At 45.0% G+C, this 22,535-nt stretch overlaps 2 protein-coding genes and 2 non-coding genes across 7 annotated transcripts in view; 3 read left to right on the forward strand and 1 right to left on the reverse strand.

Annotated features, from left to right (window-relative positions):
* Nucleotides 1–261: 261 nt before the first annotated feature.
* On the forward strand, nucleotides 262–14,457 carry DKC1 (dyskerin pseudouridine synthase 1). Of its 2 annotated transcripts, XM_054251496.2 has the most exons (16): nucleotides 262–408; nucleotides 2,401–2,468; nucleotides 2,938–3,024; nucleotides 3,362–3,453; nucleotides 3,669–3,853; nucleotides 4,445–4,509; nucleotides 4,727–4,853; nucleotides 5,713–5,787; nucleotides 6,147–6,277; nucleotides 6,681–6,824; nucleotides 8,339–8,459; nucleotides 10,675–10,793; nucleotides 11,459–11,562; nucleotides 12,058–12,136; nucleotides 13,018–13,158; nucleotides 13,576–14,457. In XM_054251496.2, the coding sequence occupies exons 1-16, from the start codon at nucleotides 393–395 to the stop codon at nucleotides 13,642–13,644; spliced, it is 1,623 nt and encodes a 540-aa protein (XP_054107471.1). In that variant the 5' UTR covers nucleotides 262–392; the 3' UTR covers nucleotides 13,645–14,457. The 2 variants fall into 2 exon arrangements, with proteins under 2 accessions (XP_054107471.1, XP_035145674.1); XM_035289783.3 differs by lacking the exon at nucleotides 5,713–5,787.
* Nucleotides 6,371–6,499, forward strand: LOC118150816 (small nucleolar RNA SNORA36 family). Its single transcript, XR_004738951.1, has one exon. It is a non-coding gene; the product is annotated as a small nucleolar RNA SNORA36 family (small nucleolar RNA).
* LOC118150824 (small nucleolar RNA SNORA56) lies at nucleotides 11,862–11,989 on the forward strand. The gene has a single exon (XR_004738958.1). It is a non-coding gene; the product is annotated as a small nucleolar RNA SNORA56 (small nucleolar RNA).
* Nucleotides 14,458–15,786: 1,329 nt separating the features above from the next.
* Nucleotides 15,787–22,535, reverse strand: part of MPP1 (MAGUK p55 scaffold protein 1) — a 29,991-nt gene continuing 23,242 nt past the window's right edge. For 2 of the 3 annotated variants that reach the window (XM_035289785.3, XM_008990125.5), the window contains 6 exons: nucleotides 22,084–22,190; nucleotides 21,073–21,216; nucleotides 20,168–20,248; nucleotides 18,149–18,351; nucleotides 17,828–17,902; nucleotides 15,787–16,459 (listed from right to left, as the gene is read on the reverse strand). In XM_035289785.3, the coding sequence (XP_035145676.1) occupies nucleotides 16,283–16,459; nucleotides 17,828–17,902; nucleotides 18,149–18,351; nucleotides 20,168–20,248; nucleotides 21,073–21,216; nucleotides 22,084–22,190 (787 nt within the window). In that variant the 3' untranslated portion in view covers nucleotides 15,787–16,282. The remainder of the gene's footprint in view (nucleotides 16,460–17,827; nucleotides 17,903–18,148; nucleotides 18,352–20,167; nucleotides 20,249–21,072; nucleotides 21,217–22,083; nucleotides 22,191–22,535) is intronic. The other variant, XM_002763434.7, reaches the window with a different exon arrangement.

Here is a 22,535-nt window from a genome sequence, read left to right on the forward strand (position 1 = left end):
CTCAGCCGTGAGCCCAGGCGCAGGCGCGGAGGTAAACCCGGAGGTAAACCAACGACAGCTGGGGACACGCCCACAGACTCCGGGCTGCCGGGGAGGGCGGCACTAGCGCTTCCAGCCGGGGCTAATCGGGCTGGTAGAGGCTCGAGGCGCAGGCGCGGTGGCGCGACCCTGGCTGAGCCAGCCAATCGCATTGCGCGGAAGATCCGCGCGCCCGAGCGCCTCGGGTCGCCCCGGGAAAGGCCCCGCCCCCTCCCGCTCCGCGGCGAGGCACGCACAGGGTTGTGCGCGGAGGGGCAGGCCTAGCAGCGCGGCCTCACTGGACTGTGGCGGCGGGAGTCTGCGGTAGTTCTGCGGGCCGTGGACCAGGCGGTACGCACGCGGTGCAGGGTAACATGGCGGATGCGGAAGGTAAGGGCTGCAGGCGTCCGGACTATGCTAACTCCAGGCGACTCGGGGAGCCGGGAATGGGGGATGGTATACGGGCCCGCGCCCACCTCCCTCTGATTCCCGCCGGCGCGTCGGCCTCTTAGCCGACCGGCCTTGTCGCTCGGCCCTGGCTCGATGGCGACGGCGGGAGTGGGAGTCCCTCGCGGTGACTTGGTATGGCGGGGCTCGGGCCTCTCACCGATGACAAGCCTCCCTGGGGTCCGGGTTTTCGTCGTAAGACATCTGTCGTGCTGCCCACCCCGTGGTGGCGGGGGACGTGGCAGCGTTTGTGCTGCTGCTAGCCCGGACGCCGCCAGTATAGCTCCATGCGACGATGGGAGCAAGGGTGGTGGAAACGGGCCGAGAAGAAAAGGAGCCGGGGGACCCGTGAGCAGACATAGCTCCGAGTTGCAAGAAACTTCTAGAGGCCACAAGCTGGCGGGGAGAGTCGAGTGGTCGCTTATGGAACTGTCGGGTCCCCTGCGTGAGCGCTTCTGTGGGATGTTTAAGCCCTGCCATAGCCACGTGGTGAACCGGAAGGCAGTTACCCAGCCATGCGACCCATATATTTGGCCTTACACACTTTGTTTTCTCGCTGACCTACGGATATACTTTCTGAGAAATGGGTCGTTAGGCAATTTCATCGTTGTGGGAACGTCGGAGTGCTCTTACACAAACCGAGATGGCATAGGCCACTACACACCTGGCTGTATATGGTGAGCCTATTGCTCTAGGCTCCAAACCTGCACGGCATGGTACTGTGGGGAATGTTATAGGCAGTTGGAGCACAGTGTCGAGACGATGTGTATTTAAACATGTCTAAGCGGAAAAAGGACAGTAAAAATATAGTACAGGGCTGGGCATGGTGGCTCATGCCTGTAATCCCAGTACTTTGGGAGCCCTAGGCAGGCCGATCACCTGAGGTCAGGAGTTCGACACCAGCCTGGCCAGCATTGTGAAACCCTGTCTCTACTAAAAATACAAACGTTAGTTGGGCATGGTGGCGTATGCCTGTAATCCCTGCTACTTGGGGAGGCTGAGGCAGGAGAGTCGTTGGAACCTGGGAGACAGGTTACAGTGAGCCAAGATTGTACCACTGCACTCCAGCCTGGGCAACAAGAGTGAAACTGCATCTCAAATGTGTATGCATATATAGTACACAAGGTTAAAAGTGGTGCACCCGTAGAGGAGAGCACTTGCCATAAATGGAGCTTGCTGGGCTGGAAGTTGCTTTGGTTGAGTCAGTGACTGAATGTGAAGGCCTCAGACATTACACTACTGGAGACTTTATAAAGTCTGTACACTTAGGCTACACTAAATTTATAAAAATATATTTTTCTTTTTTTTTATTGCATTTTAGGTTTTGGGGTACATGTGAAGAACATGCAAGATTGTTGCATAGGTACACACGTGGTAGTGTGATTTGCTTCCTTCCTCCCCTTCACCTATATCTGGCATTTCTCCCCATGCTATCTCTCCCCAACTCCCCACCCCCCGCTGTCCCTCCTCTATAAAAATATATTTTTCTTCAGAATAAATCAGCCTTAGCTTACTGTAACTTTATAAACTATTTCCTTCAACCCTTGTAATAACACCTAGCTTAAACACATTATTCAGTTGTACATAATTATTTTCTCTGTTTATATCCTTATTTATAACTCTTCTACTTTTTTTTTGTTTTTACATTTTTTTTTTTTGTTAAATAAGACACAAACACACACAGTAGCCTTGACGTACACAGGTCAGGATCATTAAGACATCACTAGGAGACAGGAATTTTTCAGCTCTGTTATAATCTTATGGAGGCCACCGTCACATTTGCAGTCTGTCCTTGAACAAAACATTATGTGGCATGTGACTGTAATTGTAGACCTAAGATCCATTTCCTACCCCTAATTTTGGTTTTTATTTTAAACTCATGCTCATTTATTCTTGGGGAAAATTCTCAAATCCTGTGTTTGTTTTTTTTTTTAGTGATTATTTTACCAAAGAAACATAAGAAGAAAAAGGAGCGGAAGTCATTGCCAGAAGAAGATGTAGCCGTGAGTAGTAATGTGTTTGACTTCACTTTGACTAAAAAGAAGGTTTACTTAAATAACAAACTAAAGGAAAGAAGTGTTTTAAAGGTTTCCAAGAATGGGCCAGGATTGGTGGTCATTGTGTAGATTTGAAAAAGTACTGATATGACAGCCCCAGACAGTCCAAGTCTCCTTCAGGCATAGCTTACTAAATGGTGCTGGGCTTCCCAACTGCTGTCTCTGAATTTCTCTTCCTTATCCCACCCACAGACCCACTATCCCCCTTTCTCTTTAAATTTTTGGACCCATCTTAGTGGCATTTCACTTCCCCTCTGTACTCCTGGTTCATTTCTTCTCTTTCCCCTGGAGGTCCCACTGAAAAGGCATAGAAAGCCTTACTTTCTATTTAAAAGGCACACATTTCCGTGGTAGCAATGGAATTATTCAAAATCGGGTGGGAAGTCTAATAGGTTATATTTCTCTTCTGTGGAAGGAAATACAACACGTTGAAGAATTTCTTATCAAACCTGAATCCAAAGTTGCTAAGTTGGACACGTCTCAGTGGCCCCTTTTGCTAAAGGTATGTGGTTAAGATCAGGCATCAGGTGAATGTCTGCTTTTATGTTATTTCCAAGTGTTAAACAACTGATAGTGTTTAAAGCAGGGTTCCTTAAGGTATCTGAAATGAAGAACCAAGTTTAAAACAAATTGCAATACACTCAACACTGTTGTAGAATACAACATATGTCACCACCACAATATTAGATTGCTAAGTTTGTAAACAATTAGTTCTCAGTTTTTGTACTTACTCCGTCTTGCCGACCTATGCCAATTTGTGGGCCGCATAGTGCTGCTGACTCGTTTTACATGTGTTCGTGACATGTTACTTTGTTTTGTGTTGTGTCGTCACTTTCTAGAATTTTGATAAGCTGAATGTAAGGACAACTCACTATACACCTCTTGCATGTGGTTCAAATCCTCTGAAGAGAGAGATTGGGGACTATATCAGGTAAGTGTTGGGAGGAGGCACTGTTGAAACTTACTTTCTTTTGAAAATGATGCTTTCACACCAGCTATTCAAGAAGATAGTAGCATGTCAGAATAGCTTTGTCCTGAATATATAACCTGTACCCACAGTGAATTCTTTTTCTTTTTGACTCTTCAGATTTGTTGTTTCATTGGAACACACGAGTGGGTGATACATTAATTTTTTTTTAATTCTAGGACAGGTTTCATTAATCTCGACAAGCCCTCTAACCCCTCTTCCCATGAGGTGGTAGCCTGGATTCGACGGATACTTAGGGTGGAGAAGACAGGGCACAGTGGTACTCTGGATCCCAAGGTGACTGGTTGTTTAATCGTGTGCATAGAACGAGCCACTCGGTTGGTGAAGTCACAACAGAGTGCAGGTATATGGGGGAGGGAGGGAAGGACTGGCTAGAGTCCAAAGCTTTCTGCATTTTCTTTCTGCGTTTTGCCTGATGGAAACTATTTCTTCATTTGGGGAAGAAAATTCTGAAGCAAGGATATTGTTTTGTTTCTGTGTGCCTTCTGTCCCCTGCCAGATCTTGGTGGTTGCCCCTTTTGGAATTCCAAATACTAAGCATGTTCAAGCTGACTGGATCCATTTGTAGCCTGGAGGCAGAACTCTGCCCAAGTTCAGCTCTCAGCTTGTCATTGCAGGCTTCTCACTCTGCTACCATTTCTGCCTAAAGTATCCTTCCTTCGTTTTTATCTGAGAAAAGCTTGCTTATCTTGCAAGGCGTTTTCCAGGCAGACTCTGTACACTGGGTACTCCCAACTGCCTTTGTCAGTACATTGAACTCCCAGTGAGAAAGTATCTTAATTCCTTTCCCACATCATCACCATGAAATCTGTCTTAATGCAAATTTTATAGAAACACAAGGTCAAACTGCCTGCATTTCCTCCTGTGCAAAACGGGAGTGACTGGGCCTAGAAGACATACAGCCACACCTGACTACTCTTTTGTCATTTTTCAGGCAAAGAGTATGTGGGGATTGTCCGGCTGCACAATGCTATTGAAGGGGGGACCCAGCTTTCTAGGGTAAGTCTGCAATTCTAAGGATGATACCCTTTGTCAACTTGGATCTCTGAGCCCCTAAACATCTGGAGATGGGTTCGTTCTCCTGGCTGACTCCTTTTGTGCCCTTTTCAGTCGGCTGCCATAGCCAGCCTTGACCAGTGACTGCACATGGTAGGGGCATCTGCTGGCCACATACATTCTGATGAGGGTGTTTCTTTTGGTTTGTGTTTGTTCTTAGGCCCTAGAAACTCTGACAGGTGCCCTATTCCAGCGACCCCCACTTATTGCTGCAGTAAAGAGGCAGCTCCGAGTAAGGACCATCTACGAGAGCAAAATGATTGAATATGATCCTGAAAGAAGATTAGGTAGGTCTTTAGGCCAGGGAGGAACTTAATTGGCATAGACCACAAGTGGCTATGAGCACATTTTCCAGGAGTCTGTTCTGTTAAAGTAGATGTGCTTGAAGTTGAAGACTTTCCGCAACCTGCTCTACAGCAGGGATGTTGTCTGTGGGCAATATTTTTTATTGTCTTTTGTTTAAAAGTGAACAGTGCCTAGTAAAGTGAGGTGGCTTTTACACCTTTTATGACTGCTTCTGCTGAAATTGAAATGTTTTCATTCTGCATTTGTGTATGTAGTTTGTTGCTTTCTTCAAAGGTGTTTTCAGAAAAGTATATTTTGCATGTATTTTTTTATTTGTCACTATTTTGACTTCTGTTGTACAAATCGTCACTTAAAAGGTTTTTCTATTGAATCCAGAGTATTCCGAAGATCAAAGCCTGTGTGTAAAATGCTACCAAATGGCAAAAAGCAACAATAAACAGTTGGATTTTACTTGTCTTTTTAATATATCAATATTTAGCAGGACTGGTCAGATTAAGTTGTCAGAAGTAAATTTTTGTATTTTTAGTAGAAATGGGGGTTTCACCATGTTGGCCAGGATGGTCTTGATCTCCTGACCTCGTGATCTGCGTGCCTCTGCCTCCCAAAGTGCTGGGATATAGGTGTGAGCCACAGCACATGGCTATAAATTTGAGGCAATGCCTATTTTCCTCCCATCCATGAAACATACCATGTTGAATATACCTGCAACTAAGTGTTAAAAATTCTGCTGTGTGACTCTACTGCTAATATCAGAATTACAGATCTTTAAATACAGCAAATGCATTTCTCTCTCTATATATATTTACATATACATATATATATATATATATTTTTTTTGAGATGGAGTTTCACTTCTGTTGCCCAGGTTGGAGTACAATGGTGTGATCTCGGCTCACCGCAACCTCTGCCTCCCAGGTTCAAGTCCTGCCTTAGACTCCCGAGTAGCTGGACTACAGGTGCACGCCACCATACCCAGCTAATTTTTGTACTTTTAGTAGAGATGGGGTTTCACCATGTTCACCAGGATGGTCTTGATCTTTTGACCTTATGATCTGCTGGCCTTGGCCTCCCAAAGTGCTGGGATTACAGGCGTGAGCCACTGCGCCCAGCTGCAAATGCTTATATTTTGAAAAGTAGTTGCCCTTAGCATATGGTGCTAGTCATGGCCTGTGTCTGTCACCTCTAGTCTTGATGGCTCAGATAAAGGATAACTGCGTTTCTCAACTAGTGATGTATTTACAGTAGGCGCTGCTTTTCTTGTGTATGTATCTTAGGAATCTTTTGGGTGAGTTGTGAGGCCGGCACTTACATTCGGACATTATGTGTGCATCTTGGTTTGTTATTGGGAGTTGGCGGTCAAATGCAGGAGCTTCGGAGGGTTCGTTCTGGAGTCATGAGTGAAAAGGTATGTGTTATGGGGCTAGAAGTTTTAGAGCTGGTTTACTGTGTGCCAGCCTTTGGTGGCACTCCAGTTGGTTCATGTCATGGGAAAGGTGCTTTCCAAAGTGTTGAGTTCAGTCCAGGGCAGCTTCCCTGTTCTGTTAATTAAACTTTGGGATATTAAAATGGGCTAGGGGAGATGACTGGGTAGAAAGTATTATATTCATTTGCCTTCCAGCCTACAAAAATGCCTGCTTGGGTCTAATACATCCACAGTTAAAGATGCCTGGAAGAGACAGGACTGAAGAGGCTGAAGACATACTGAATTTGTATTAGCAGACAAGTTACATTTAGTTTTACGAAGTTTGGGGTCTGATGGGCTGAGATACAAATAAACTGAATTATTTTTATATATGACTGCTTTTCAGGACCACATGGTGACAATGCACGATGTGCTTGATGCTCAGTGGCTGTATGATAACCACAAGGATGAGAGTTACCTGCGACGAGTTGTTTACCCTTTGGAAAAGCTGTTGACATCTCATAAACGGCTGGTTATGAAAGACAGTGCAGTAAGTTCCAGCTTAGGAGTTCCATGTTTAGACAGAATGTACTCCAAAGATGAGGCTTGTTCCTTTTGTTGTTTTCCAAGTCCAAACCAAGTATACTAATTTAAAGTAAAAGTTTAATGGTAGGCATACTTAAGGCACATTAAGCCGGGCACAGTGGCTGATGCCTATAATCCCAGCATTTTGGCAGGCTGAGACAAGAGGATCACTTGAGCCCAGGAAGGAGTTTGAGACAAGCCTGAGCAACATAGTAAGATCCTGTCTTCACAAAAATAAAAAAAAGCCAGGTATGGTGGCACATGCCTATGTTCCCAGCTACTTGGGAGGCTGAGGTGGGAGAATTGCTTGTGCCTGGGAGATCGAGGCTGTGAGCTATGTTTTTATGATGATCAGATAATTGGCCTTTTATAAAATAAGACATATTGTCTTTGCTGTAACTTGAGGGATAAAAATTTCTGGATATTTGAAATACTTGTGGTTGGTAAATACTTATATTCAAATCTTAAATTGTATAGATGTTTGCATTTTTAATGCATATAGTCTATAATAAATACTGAAAGATGGCACCATAATATAATGCAGTCACAAACAGTGGACAACATAAATGTAACGACTTCTTATCAAACCATTGGCCTGTGGCTGAAAATAAAAGGAGGGTAGAATGTGATCAGCAAGAGATCTAGGTGGGTAGAGATGGCATAAGGCAGATGATGCATTGGGTACCATTGAATCTCTGAAGAGGTGGCCTTAACTTCTATCCATTGGCTATGAATTCTACACAAGACTTGTGTGTGATTGGTTCAACAGGCCTCACTAATCTTGTTTGCAAGTTCTTTCAGAGCCTGTTATTGCCTGTATCTGCAGTAAATGTATTCTTTCTCCTGCTAAGGGAGAGAGAGGAGCAATTAAGGAATGCTAAGGCTGTTTTTTATGTTTAAAATGAAAATACCGGCCAGATGCAATGGCTCATACCTGTAATTCCAGCACTTTGGGAGGCCAGGGCAAGCAAATCGGTTGAGCTCAGGAATTTGAGACTAGCCTGGGCAATATGATAAAACCCTGTCTCTATTAAAAATACAGAAATTAGCTGGGCATGGTGGCACATGCCTGTAATTCCAGCTACTTGGGAGGCTGAGGCATGAGAATCACTTGAACTTGGGAGGTGGAGATTGCAGTGAGCTGAGAATACGTGACTGCACTTCGCCCTGGATGACAGAGGGAGACTGTCTAAAAATAAACAAGAAGTAAAATGAAAATACGTCTAGTTTCTAGAACCTGAAAGCCTGAAAGTCTTTACTACTTTTGAGTCATGTGTGGAAAGTACGGAGAGCGGTGCCTAGCACAGCGAGGTAGCTGCTGCTCTTCTGAGTCCCTTCATGCCCCTTACAGCTAGTGGGCTGTCAGTGCCATTAGCTCTGTTTCCTGGTGTCAGGCCCCACCCTCTTGTTATTCTCCTTACTCTGGTGTGGGGTGGAGGACAGCAGCTGGGGCCCTTATACATGGTGCCATCTCTGCAGGTAAATGCCATCTGCTATGGGGCCAAGATCATGCTTCCAGGTGTTCTTCGATATGAGGATGGCATTGAGGTCAATCAAGAGATTGTGGTTATCACCACCAAAGGAGAAGCAATCTGCATGGGTAAGAGGGGATGTTCGTTTTTTAAATAGTACATTTTTGTGGTTATGTAGTAGGTGTATATATTTATGGGGTTCATGCGATGTTTTGATACAGGCGTACAATACATAATCACATCATGGAGAATGGGGTATACATTTCAGGCATTTATTGTTTGTGTTACAAACAATCCTATTTTACTCTTATTTATCACCTTAGTGATTTTAAAATGTACACTTAAGTTATTATTGACTATAGTCACCTTGTTGTGCTATCAAATAGTAGGGTCTTACTCAACTTGTTCATTCTTTTGATTTTTGTTGGTGGTGGTGGGTTTTATTTTTGTTGCTTTTTTTTTTTTTTTAAACAGTCTCACTCTTGCCCAGGCTGGAGTGCAGTGACATGACCTCATCTCGCTGCAACCTCTGCTTCCCAGGTTCAAGCAATTCTCATACCTCAGCTTCCCAAGTAGCTGGGATTACAGGTGTGCACCATGACGCCTGGCTAATTTTTGTATTTTTAGTGGAGATGGAGTTTTGCCATGTTGGCCAGCCTGGTCTCAAACTCCTGAGCTCAGGTGATCTGCCCTCCCAAAGTGCTGGGATTACAGGTGTGAGCTACCATGCCTGGCCTGATTTTTCTTTTCTTTTTTTTTTGTACCCCTTAAGCATCCCCACCTCCCTGCCAGCCCCCCACTACCCTCCCAGTCTCTGCTAACCATTCTTTTACTCTCTATGAGTTCAATTGTTTTGGTTCTTAGCTCCCACAAATAAGTGAGAATATACAATGTTTGCATTTCTGTGCCTGGCTGATTTCACTTAACCTCCAGTTCCATCCATGTTGTTGGAAATGACAGGCTAGATATCATTCTTTTTTAAGGCTGTATATGTACCACATTTTCTTTATCCATTTATCTGTTGATGAGCACTTCAGTTGCTTCCTAATCTTGGCTATTGTGATCTCTGATAACACTGATTTCCCTTCTTTGTGGCATATACCCAGCAGTGATGTTGCTGGGTCATATCACAGCTCAGTTTAGTTTCTGAGAAGCCTCCAAACTGTTCTCCATTGTGGTTGTACTAATTTACATTCCCACCAGCTGTATATAAAGGTTCCTTTTCTCCACATTCTTGCCAGCTTTTGTTATTGCCTGTCTTTTGGATATAAGGCATTTTAACTGGAGTGAAATGATATTTCATTGTAGTTGTGATTTGCATTTCTCTCTCTGGTGATTAGCACTGAGCACCTCTTCATATGCCTGTTTGCCATTTATTTGTCTTTGAGAAATGTCTATTCAAATCTTTTGCCTGTTTTTTGACTGGATTATTGGATTTTTTTCCTATAGCATTGATTTCCTTATATATTCTGGTTATTAATCCCTTGTCAGATGGGTAGTTTGCAGATATTTTCTCCCATTCTTGTACATATGGACATCTAGTTTTCCTAGCACCATTTATTGAAGAGACTGTTTTTTCCCCAGTGTATGTTCTTGGCACCTTTGTCAAAAATGAGTTCAGGGTAGGTGTGTGGATTTGTTTCTGGGTTCCCTATTCTGTTCCATTGGTTTGTGTGTCTGTTTTTATGCCAGTACCACACTGTTTGAATTACTATAGCTCTGCAGTATAATTTGAAGTCAGGTAATGTGATTCCTTCAGGTTTGTTCTTTTTCTTAGGATAGCTTTGGGTATTTTGAGTGTTTTGTGGTTCCATATAAAGCACCAGTGTTTTTTAACTTATGAAAGTTTAGCTACTATCAGATTGTCTCTTAAGACTTTAAATGCTTTGCACCCTCTTAGTGAATGAACCTTAGAGCTATTCATTTAATGGGTCTAATTTGCACCAGAAGTAAGCATGTCATCAGGATTCCTTAGCTCTGTGAGCAGGCAGGGCAGCCACAGCCTATGGACAGCGGCAGTAAAGGAATCCTTAAACTTCAAAGTCAAAGGCTCTATGGCCCCAAAGGGAGTGTGCATGCCATTTCTATACATGTCTTGAGCTGCAAGCCCATTATATGTATCTTTAGGTGCTTGGTTTAGGTGTTTTTTTAACTTGAGAAGTTTAATATTTCAAAGGCCTCTTTCCCGTAATGGAGGATTTCTTCCATGTGCACATCCTGAGCAAAGGAAACTCCAACTAAAGTAGTAGAGCTCAGAGTTTTAAAATTTTAAAGTGGCAGTAGAATTGGGGCTCATCGATGATCAATTCTTTCCCCTTCAAATAATTCTTTTCTTTTCTGCAGCTATTGCGTTAATGACCACAGCAGTCATCTCTACCTGCGACCATGGTATAGTAGCCAAGATCAAGAGAGTGATCATGGAGAGAGACACTTACCCTCGGAAGTGGGGTTTAGGGCCAAAGGTAAGTGGGACTGGCTTGCGTGCTGTGCCAGGTTCCTTTGTTTGTAGAATAGTTAACTTGGGCAGCTCCTGGTGTATTTCACTGTGGTAGCCTTGTGTTATGCTGGGCTCTGGACTGTCAATGAGTGGAAACAGGCCCTGTCTTGGACCTTAGAGATTTCAGTCTAATGAGGGGAAACAGTTGGGCGTTACTTACATAATCACACAGTGGAATGGTGATTTTCACCCATGTTGGTGGCTACCAAGGAGTGCAGAGAGGTGTCAGGCACCTGGAGAGTCCAGTGGTCAAGGAGACTGGGCAAGGGATTGTCTGTTAAGCCACGCCAGTGTGAAGAGTGGGTTAGCTGTGGATGAAGTTAAGTGAAGAGGGGAGGGGAGAGTTCAGGGCAGTGGGAACAAGCAGCATGTGCAAAGGCCAAAGAGTACAGTGGCTGCGGTGGGGATGTGTGTCACCAAATGGCACTGCAGAGGCTCTTACTAATATGCTTTGTGACCTTCAACAAGTCCTGTGTTTGTTGCAGTTGGTGAATTCTGAATGCTCTGGATAGGAGTTTGAGGTCCTTCTGAGAATACACTAGGGAGGAACCTTGTTCTGTTATGTGCAGTCACCATGCCCACTTCCTGCATTGAAACCGTTCTAATGTTGGCACCTTGATGTTCCACCAGGCCAGTCAGAAGAAGCTGATGATCAAGCAGGGCCTTCTGGACAAGCATGGGAAACCAACAGACAGCACGCCTGCCACCTGGAAGCAGGAGTATGTTGACTACAGGTGAGGGCAGGATGTTTTAGAGCCAGGGGTGGGTAGAGACAGCACACTTGGTGCCTTGATGCAGGAGTACGTCGTCAACAGATGAGGACAGGGAGTGTAGACAGAGCCCCCCTGCCATTTGGATGCAGGAGTACATGGACAAGAGGCAAGGGACAGGTGAGCACGGAGGTTATAGAGCCCCAAGTGAGTGGGAGTCGTGTGGTTTGGGGCAAACTTGCTAAATGCAGGGCCACAGGAACTAATTCTTTGGGTCCCATGAGGTCTTGGCTGCCCAGGCCAGTTAGGCGTTTGAGCCTGCACGGCAGACAGTTACCGTTTCTAGTCTGGCTTGTGGGACTCTAGAGGGAGTCAGTCTGCAACAATAACTGGTGAGTTCTTTTCTCCAGTGTCAGTATTTTGATGGTGGCTCTAGACTTGCCAGATAACACTGCATAGCATCAGTACTGACCTGGAAAGCCATTCAGTGAATTTGACCTATTGCTATCTCTCCTTCAGTGAGTCTGCCAAGAAAGAGGTGGCTGCTGAAGTGGTAAAAGCCCCACAGGTAGTTGCTGGAGCAGCAAAGACTGCGAAGGTGAGTGGTGTGCTGTGATCAGTTTAGAATGTGCTTAGGGTGAATCCTAAGAGGCACTGGCATTTGTCTTACCCTGTGACTGAGGCCTCAGAGGTGCAGCGCATACACAGGTAAAGCTGCCTCATACCGGGGGGCTTGTTTGGGGTCTGCAGGCTCCTCTGATTTGGAGGAGGAATGTGAGCTCAGGAATCAGACCTGCCTTGACTCCTACCTCCTATGGCAGCAACATGGGGATAGCATGGGTTGTGATGCATCTGTCACTCTGGCCCCCACTTTGGGTGAAATGGTAGGACAGATATGTTGAAATCAGAGGCCATGGGCTAATGGACACTTGAGGACATACAAAATTCAGCAGAGAGCAGAATTGCCAGAGGCTGGCAGGCATCTTAACCCAGCACCACCCAGTGTTTAAAGAGTCAGTTAAGCATGGGGTGGCAAGTCCACCTCATGGAGCTGCTGGCATTAGAGCACAGAATGACAGGTCTACACTCAGAAACCAGGGGCGGTACTGAGTATCCCGCACAGGCTGTGTGGGAGGAGCTTCTGACTTGTCAGATGTGAATTCCTGCTTTGCCTGCTTTCTATGAGGACTCACAGGAGCACGGTCAGAGATCCTTGCGGTCATGAGAGAAACAGCTCCTCCGGACCTTTCTGCCCCTAAGCCCCGTGCTGCTGCTGTGGTGTTCCTCTCATGCCTGCCCCAAGGCTTCTTGGATTTGGGGCATGAGACTGTCTTCAAATCCTCAGTAAACTAGGGCCGTATCTGGGTTTGTAGTCAAATGTCCTGTCACATTCAGTTGGGATCTTGGTGCCTTGCTGCGTTTTGAACCTTGTCCATTATTGCCCAAGATCTAATACTTAACCAATTGCTTTCATCTCAGCGGAAGCGAGAGAGTGAGAGTGAAAGTGATGAGACCCCTCCAACAACAGTTCCTCAGTTGATCAAGAAGGAAAAGAAGAAGAGTAAGAAGGACAAGAAGGCCAAAGCTGGTCTGGAGAGTGGGGCCGAGCCTGGAGATGGGGTGTGTGTAAACACGTTCAGGTTCTTTGGGCTGGCTTAATCTCTGCATGGGGAAAGAATTACCCAGGTTGTACGAGCTTGGTTACTCTTTTTGAAGGAGCTGTGGCCCAGGGGTGCCTTCAGTACTTCCCCATGTTACTAGAGTTCCCTTGCCCTCCCTGTGGAAAGGACAGATGGAGGCACCCGGCCGCCACCGCTTATAGTTAGAGCTCTATTGATGGTGGGTGGAGTGGATGTGTAGTTTGCTGATCTGAATGTTTCTACTTCCAAAAGTAGACCACAGAACTTTGTGTCACGTGCAGTATTTAACCCAGAATCTTCTCACAGATCCTGAAATAGCCTTGACCAGATCTCCTTCTGGCAGAGTCAGTTTTGTTAGGGGTTGCTATCTATGAGCTTTCTTTCTCTCTCTCTCTAGGACAGTGATACTACCAAAAAGAAGAAGAAGAAGAAGAAAGCAAAAGAGGTAGAATTGGTTTCTGAGTAGTGAAGGCCATTTAAAGCATTGTGTCCAGCTGGGAGAAGATACTAAAGCCTTATTGAGAAAACACGTTATAGATCCTTTTGTTGCTGAGAGTGGATAGGTTCTAGACAGGATGGAGACTTCTGGCACATTTTAGCTGCTACTTTCAGATCTCGGTGATGTTACCTGGTGTGGTCATCCCGTCTTGTCCTGTTTTAAGGATATGGGTGATGAAAGATAAAAGAGGCAGAGTTTATCCCAATGACTTCTCGATTTGAGTTGGGAAGCCTCACCTTCAGACCTAGTAACTGACAGTAGCTGTCTGCTAGTGGCTGTTTTAACATTGTAGTCCTAGTTTGCATTTTTTTATCCCTTCTGTTTAAAAGGTTTGTAAAAAACAAAAAACAAAAATTAAGTCTACTCAGTGAAATGGTGTACAACCCTAAATAAGTGAAAGAGTGTCGCTGAATTTTGTCTCTGAATTCAGTATAACTGAGTTTTGTCCATCCTGGTGTCTGGGTATAGGCCTGGCAGGCCTGGTAGTTTTCCATCTTGTTCTGGCCTAGAGGTCAGTCCTTTGCACTTCTCAGAGCTTGTGTACAGTGCTCACCTAAATCCATCTGACTACTTGTTCCTGTGCCCTCTTGTTGTAGGCCTTGTTTACTTTTAAAGAATGAAACTGTTCATTGCTGGGAGAAGAACGTTGTAATTTTTACTTATTAAAATCAACTTGTTTTTTATGTATTCCTGTTGGGTTTTCTTATTGTTGGTGATCTCATGCTAGCAGAGCAAAAAATGTAAAATATTTTGATTAAAAATCTAGAGACCTTTATGTCCTATTTGAAACGTGATGCTTTTCCTTTGTTTGGCTGGTTTTACATTTTTGTCCTATATCTTACACAGTTGACCTTGGGCCCTATCAACTGATGTGAGATCAAGTACTCAGAGGCAGTGATTACCACAAAACCAGTGATCTCTCTAGAACAGAGAAGGAGAGGGTTGATGTATTTATGTATTTTGAGACAGACTTTTGCTCTTGTTGCCCAGGCTGGAGTGCAATGGTGTGATCTCGGCTCATGGCAGCCTCTGCCTCCCAGGTTCAAGCAATTCTCCTGCCTCAGCCTCCTGAATAGCTGGCATTACAGGCATGCCCCGCCACACCCGGCTAATTTTATGTATGTACATGTGTGTGTGTGTGTGTGTGTGAATATATATATATTTATTTATTTATTTATTTTTTACCAGAGATGGGGTTTTTCTGTGTTGATCAGGCTGGTCTCAAACTCAGGAGGGTGCCAGTGAGTGTGTCCAGGGCAGGGTGGGGAGGGGGTATATATCTGCAAGACACATCTGAACTTGGGCTCAGCGGTAGGAGCCCACTGAAGCTGTCACTTCTGGTGCTGATGGCAGGGTGAGTGGGGAAAAGGAAGTCGAGGGTGGGGACATTCAGGAATCTGAAGGCCTTGGTAACATAGATTAGTGGAAGAAAGCTCTAGGATTTCTTCCAATTTGGTATTAAAAACCAAGAGAGAGGCCGGGCGCTGTGGCTTATGCCTGTAATCTCAGCACTTTGGGAGGCCAAAGCGGGCAGACCACATGAGGTCAGGAGTTCGAGACCAGCCTGGCCAACATGGCAAAACCTGTCTCTACTAAAAATACAAAAAGTAGGCAGGTGTGATGGCATGTGCTTCTAATCCCAGCTACTCGGGAGGCTGAGGCAGGAGAATCACTTGAACCTGGGAGGTGGAGGATGTAGTGAGCCAAGATCCTGCCACTGCCCTCCAGCCTGGGTGAAAGAGTGAGACTCTGTCAAAAAAAAAAAAAAAAGTGCTTTGTGGGGGAGTCCTTGGATGCAGCAAGGAAAGGCCCATATCATGAGCCAGGTGTGCAGAGTGAACCCCAGCCCTGGCTTAGCCCAGCCTCTGCTGTACCACTGGACCCCAGGCTTGGTTTTTTTCTTTTTAAATACGTGTCCATGATTGGCTCACCCCCAGATACAACAACCTTAGGGTGTTTTTCTGCATGGGCACAGAGAATGGGGATTCTTCCAGGACACTGGTGTTTGTCATCTGAATCCCATCTGAACACAAGAGCAGCATCTTCTGTTAATGGCGTTGTCCAGGAGCCACATTTCTTTTTGTGTGGAAACCCAGAGTTATAAGGTCATTGGCATTTTAACACAGCATTTTTATTGCTATTGAAGATTTCCCTTGAATAGACATCATTCCATTGCACAGATGTGTCATTTTGGCATCATAGGAAGTTGCAGTTAAAAACACTTTCTCCAAAATAAAAAGACAAATGAAATACCCAGCATATACAGTTGAAGGTGAAGGAGGGCAGGCTTTAGAGGGATGGGGGTCCATTGCTTTTGCCGTGCATCATCTTTGAGCAGTTACATTTTGTTAGTACTTCTTACCCCCAATTTCCAGAGATCCTTTTGAAATCCAGATCAGTGGAGCCCCATCTATCAGGAAAATCAAATCCCAGCCCTTCAGGAGCCTGAGCAAGAAAACTGAATCCTGGCTTAACTAGTATAGCTGCAGAGAGTTGGACGCTGACACTAAACTAGGTGGAGCAGCCCTGTTTGTCTTAAAGCAAGAAGGGTGGAGTTCAAAATGCTGGAGAGAGGCAATAGAGTGGGCTCCCCCATTCTGCAAGCTTAGTAAACCCAGGAAACAGGCACCCACTGCGGAGAAGTGCATGCTTGGTCGAAGGCTTCTTGTAATTTCTTTAGGGTTTCATCAACACCATTATTGACCAGTGATAGGTCAAAGTAGTGAGCGTACTGGCTGCGGATGGCCTCAGAATCCTTCTGCAGCTGCTGCAGGGCTTCTGTCTGCAAAGAAGAAAGCCACAGATGAAGCAAGCTGTATCACCCCCAGCCCAGAGAGGCTAGTGACAGCTGTGCATCATACTTGACTCAAACTCGGAAGACATTGTGAGATAATGTTAACGTAGGACATGAAGAGACAATCTCAAAAGACCATGGCAATTCTCAGAGGGTCTCAGGCTAACCCTGACTGATTAATCAGAGCTCTCTGGAGGACAAATAGCTATGTAGAGATAGCATGGACTTCACCGGCATCTCTCACTTAATGCCCTTTGAACATGGAAGAGCCATTTCAACAAGCACCAGAGCTGCAATCCCAAAACAAAGGTGATTTTGTTTGTTTGTTTTTGAGACAGTCTTGCTCTGTGGCCCAGGCTGCAGTGCAGTGGTGCAATATTGGCTCACTGCAACCTCCACCTCCCAGGTTCAAGCAATTCTTGTGCCTCAGCCTCCATATTAGCTGGGATCACAGGGGCCTGCCACCATACTTGGCTAATTTTTGTATTTTTTTTAGTAGAGACAGGGTTTTTCCATGTTTACCAGGCTGGTATCAAACTTCAGACCTCAGGTGATCTACCCGCCTCAGCCTCCCAAAGTGCTGGTGGGATGATGGATGAGCCACTGCACCCAGTCATATAAAAGATCACACCTGGAATCCCCGCACTTTGGAAGGTCGAGGCAGGATGATTGCTTGAGCCCAGGAGTTCAAGACCAGCCTGGGCAACACGGTGAGACCCCATTTCTACAAAAAACGAATTTTAAAAATGTGTGTATTTGTCTCAGGCCTCTTTCTTTGACCTAAAATGAAGCAGCCATGAAAGAGGAATCATTTAACTACATAAAAGTAAAAATGTCTGCATAGCAAAAAGACATGCCATATTGGAAAAAAAAATAACTGCAGCTGATATTACAATGATACCACAAAAAGTTACTTACCCTAATACATACTACTTAGAAATCAAAGGCCAATAACTCAGCAGAAAAATGAGCTAAGGACATGACCAGATAATTCTCAGGAAAGGCAATACAAACGGCTCTTCATGTGAAAAAGTACCCAATCATCTCTTTTAGTAAAAAAGTATGAGATGCCAGTTTTCCCTCCAGTAGATTGGTAATGAAAATTTTGACAACATGCTACAGGCAAAGAGAAACAATCACTCTCACAGGTGGATTTGCCCAACTGTACATCTGTGCCCCTGGAACTGTGTGCCTCCAGGACAATGACTGGATCTGGTTTGTTTTGTCCCCATTACCTAGCTAGCATGGGCACTGGCCTAGCTAGTGGTTTCAGAACTCAAATGAATGTGATGCCCTTTTGCTTCTTGGCCCTAGAGAAAGTGAACTCTCACCCACCCCCCACAACCCTCTCCTCACCTGACTGCCCTGATCAGTAGGTGCAATGAACACAATGAAAGGTGAAAGTTCTGCTGTCCGAACAGTCTTCAGGGTCTAGAAAACAAGGGGAGGAAACAAAGAAAAAGAACATGAAAAATAAGCAGCTTTGAGCTTTACCCCAATACTATTTTCCATTGTTCCCAGCAGTACTGTTCTTGTTCTGGGATGACTCCATTAAAAGTGCTGCAGAAATCTTGAGCCCCAAGAAGATTCCCAAGGAGCACTGCTTTTTTCAGCACCCTCTTCCCCATCCCTTGTGTGGTTGAGACCATCCGTCCTCGCCCTTCCATGCCTACCCACCTGTGGCTCGATGTCAAGGATGGCAATCTTGTCCTGCTTATGAATCTGGTGCACTGTTTCAAATTTGGTGCCAAACATGTTGCCCTGGTAGCTGCCAAACTCCAAGAACTCATTGGCAGAGATGTTTCTCGTCATCTCCTCTGTTGAGATGAAGTGGTACTCCTTCCCATCCTCCTCACTCTTTCTTGGTGGCCGCGTTGTATCTGTGCAAGAACCCAAATCCCTGACAAACTCCAGGTTCTCACCCTTTCATGAGGGCTTGGACCATGGTGTCTGTGTTGAAACCCTAGCTGCCTTTGGTGCATTGAGTTTAATAGAGTGTTTCCTCCCATGGGCTCCTGAAGAGCTGATGCTAAAAAGTGATGCTGCCCAGGAAACATTTAATTTTCCCTAAATGAAGTCATATCTCTCAAACCACCAAATCCAGGAATATTAAAACTCAGAAATGAAGATAGCTGAAAATATTTTAAAAACAGAACTATAGGCTATGGTCAGGATTTCTTGGAAATATATTTAAGGTTTCCTTTTCATGACTCGGAAAGAAGAGTACTTTGGTTTAGTTTCAGCGCATGTTGTTAAAAGTTGGACTGTTCTTAAAAGTCTTTTTTTTTTTTTTTTTTTTGAGATAGAGTCTCACTCTGTTCCCAGGCTGGAGTGCAGTGGTGCGATCTCAGCTCACTGCAACCTCTGCCTTCTGGGTTCAAGTGAATCGCCTGCCTCAGCCTCCTGAGTAGCTTGGACCACAGGCGTGCGCCACCGTGCCCAGCTAATTTTTGTATTTTTAGTAGAGACGAGGTTTCACCATGTTGGCCACGATGGTCTCGATCTCTTGACCTCATGATCCACCCGCCTCGGCCTCCCAAAGTGCTGGGATTACAGGCATGAACTACCGTGCCTGGCCAAAGTCATGTTTTTTATTACTCATATAAATTGTCTAATCAGTAAAATATGCTCTAGATATTGTAGCTTGAAACACAATCCTCCCAACCTCCCCTCTTTCCATCTTCCATTGACTGTCTCCTTTGCCTCCTGGATCACAATTGTCTCTCAACTGGCCCCTTTCCCCTCAATCCACAACCACATGGGATTCTCTTGAAGGAGGAGCCTGTACTGGTTATTTCTGCTTCCCAATTCACTCCCGGGGCCATCTGCTTTTTGCTCCTAATGTGACACTGAAATGACTCTATGTCCCTCCTGGCAAGGAGACCACTCAATGATCCATGTGTAAAAACACGAAGAAAGAATTAAAAAAATACTAATACGATGTTTAGAATCTGCTTTTCTATTTTGCTCAGCAGAACAGTAATTCCACACGTAACATTATTAATATTATCAGTAGGTTCTTGGAAACTGTGGCTTTAAGTGAAATCATGTACAGCTCGTCCTTGAATAACATGGTTTTTAGTTCAACTTAATTTCATTGTATTGTTGATGAGTAAAAAAACTGGTTTTTGTTATATGTCATTTCACTGAAAGTCATAGTCTTCCAAGAGCCTATTGACAAAGTGAGGAATGACTGTATTTCTTTCTGGGAACATATACAAGTATACCATGCAGCGTCACTTCTGGGAATGGAAGAGTTACTGAATTCTCCACCTGATCACTGGGCTACTCTTCTCCATATCTAGAACTGCTGTTGAGACAGTTTGGGCTCTTCCTAGGCACTGCTTTGATTTAGAGAATTAGGCACATCGTAGAGGAGCATGAGAGAATGCTTAAAATGACAAAGTTATATGCATAGACTTTAATACTTAGTAATTTTTAAGGCAGTATAAAAATGTTTACTATAGCTTCTGTTACGTAGACAAACAGCACAGAAAATAATAAGTTATTTTGTTAGGTGGAGCAATTGTGGGCACAAAGGTTTATCTTTCCATATTTTGTTTAGTTTTAATCAAACATATAAAATAACACTATGGTACTTCAGATGGAAGGTGGTACTGTGGTAACATGTGCTACTGATGCCCTGTCCTTCAGCCTGTTGTTACCTTCCCTCCAAGGTGCCCAAGAGCTACTTACATGGGGTAGGGTATACAAACTTCTCCGGATTCTGGCTGATCAAGGCATTCTTAATGTGGCTGCGACCTACCCCACTGGCTCCTGTGTAGAGAGAGAAGAACATCTTCCATCTGTTTTCCCCAGAAACAGAGGTGGGGAGAGTAGCAGGGATGGGAAATCGCCAACAGGTGAACATGAGTTGGGATTGCATCTGGGCTGAGGTCAGTGCCTTTAAGCTGTCTTTTCTTTCCATTTGGGGGAGAAGGGTGTTTCTAAGGACTGAGGGTTGAGACTCTGAATGTAACTGTTACTTCTGCAGAGGAGCCAGCTAACATATGAGGTTTTCTGTTTATTTTCTAAAATTTGTTGAAGGTGGAACTGAATTTAAGCTATGTTTTTACTAGAAATTTTACCAGAACCTTAATACAGATTCTCTAACCAACTAAAATTTCAACTCTTAAGACAGGAAGGCCCACATACCTGGGTTTGAAGCAAGGACTCATTCTGTTTCAGGTCAGAGTCACTGCTTGGGGGAAGGTAGCTTCCAGGGCTTAGATGGGTGACTGACAGCTCAGAATACTAACAAAGTGCCAGTGAAACTCCAACATACTTGCTTTAAAAAGCATATCACTGCCAGCAGACAGATGAACAAGGAGCAAAACCTAGTTTACGATCTAGTAGCACAAAACCTAACCCAAAAGAATTGGTTGCTAAATAGTAGAGAAGCTTGTAAGGTCTAGTTTCACTTGTGAGGCGGACCCAGATGAAGTGCATGTGAGGATTCAGAAAATTCCTCACACCTATTCTATATGGAGAACCCAAGAGACTCACTTCTTTTCTTCCTCGCTGCCTTTTTTGGGGGTGAGCACATGATACAGGCAGGAAAACAAAGACAGAAATGTACAAATGAGGCAATAAGAAGATACCGATCAGCACCAGGGTCTTCCTCTTGAATGCAGGGAGCCGAACGACTTCTTCATAGGAAACAACATCCAACTGGTCAAAAACTAGAGACAAACAAAACCAAGCAGTGTTCATGTCCAGAGCTGGGGAGAACAGTGGTCCACATCCTGCAGTGGGAAAGAGCCTGGTAGCATCTTAACAAGGAAGTGACTAGAGATGAAGCCAGGGAGGTTGGTGTGGAGGAAGGACTTGGGACTGTAGTTTTAGTGTGGTGAGGGAATTTTGAGCAAGGGAGTTTATCTAACTTTTAGACCTTCTCTTTCTCTTTCCTCTGTCTCTCTGAGCCAACCTTTCTTGTCTCCTGTCCTCATCTCTTCTCCATAGTCTCAGTAACAGTTGTTCCCTTGGCACTTAGAACTGAAGAATGCCAATGCTATTTCCGTTCTGCCTGGATGTCCCTTATCTTAGAGGACGTGCTGCTATTAACCCAGCTGCTCAAGATGGAAACCTGGTATCATCCTGACTCTCCACCCCCTTCCCTGCCCACAGTCCCTGAGACTGCCAGGATTGTTCCCTGGCTGGTGGTGTGCAAGAGACGTCTCAGAAAGAGAAATGCAGATGGAAAGGTGACCATGTGAATTCTCTGCTCAAAACCTTTCACTAGGTCCACAGACTATCTATCATACAAAATCTAAAACACTAGGGAGGGTGCACGAAGCTCCCTACGACCTGGCCCTGGCCTCTCCCTCTGGCCTGTGTTCTTACCCCACTTCCCCTCTCACACTACAGATGCTCTGGCCACATCTACTTCTGTGTGAGGGGTGAGGTGATGAGCAGGTGTGGGCAGACCACTAGCCCTCCTTTACATCCACTGGCCTGACTGCAGCAAGCCTGTGAAGTGCATTTATTCCTTCAATAAAAGGAAACCAGAATAAATGATATGCTGTACACCTCTCCTTTTCTGCTGGTTGCAGAGACTGGGAGATACATGAATGCTGCCAGGACCCTGGAGCAAGAAAGCTCAGAAAGCTTACTTGAGCTGTGCTTGGCCAGATATTTGTCTTTGTACTTCTTCTTCTTCCCAAAGGGACTGCAGCTCGGGGCTTCGCTAGGAGCTGACTGAGCCACACTTGCAACTCGCCTGGTAGGAAAAGACAATCAAGGTGTCACCGTATCCTTGGCACAAAAGCCCCCTTTCCTCCCCACTCTGTCTCTCTCATATCCCCCAGCCACTCATTCTCTCATAGCACACCGTTCACTCTGAGTGTCTGTTACAGTGGCAGATACCATACACCGATGGTGCATCATGCACTGTGCCCTGCCCTCTGTCAGGGACCTGGCTCCTCTCAGCACATTCTGGACACAACCCACAAAGATCTTACTTTCTTTGGTCTAGACCATAAAGGTCTCAAACCTTTATGAGCCTACCTCACTCTAAGAAATACATTGTACATTGCAAGCCGGTATTACACATTACACATACGTC

This window comes from Callithrix jacchus, chromosome X, assembly GCF_049354715.1.
Source record: "Callithrix jacchus isolate 240 chromosome X, calJac240_pri, whole genome shotgun sequence".
In the NCBI taxonomy this organism is placed as follows: Eukaryota; Metazoa; Chordata; class Mammalia; order Primates; family Cebidae; genus Callithrix; species Callithrix jacchus.

Coding starts and splice junctions, on each gene's coding strand:
- DKC1 (XM_054251496.2), top strand. Junction 4,510..4,726: donor GGGGGACCCAGCTTTCTAGG/GTAAGTCTGCAA, acceptor GTTTGTTCTTAG/GCCCTAGAAACTCTGACAGG. Junction 13,159..13,575: donor GGGCCGAGCCTGGAGATGGG/GTGTGTGTAAAC, acceptor CTCTCTCTCTAG/GACAGTGATACTACCAAAAA.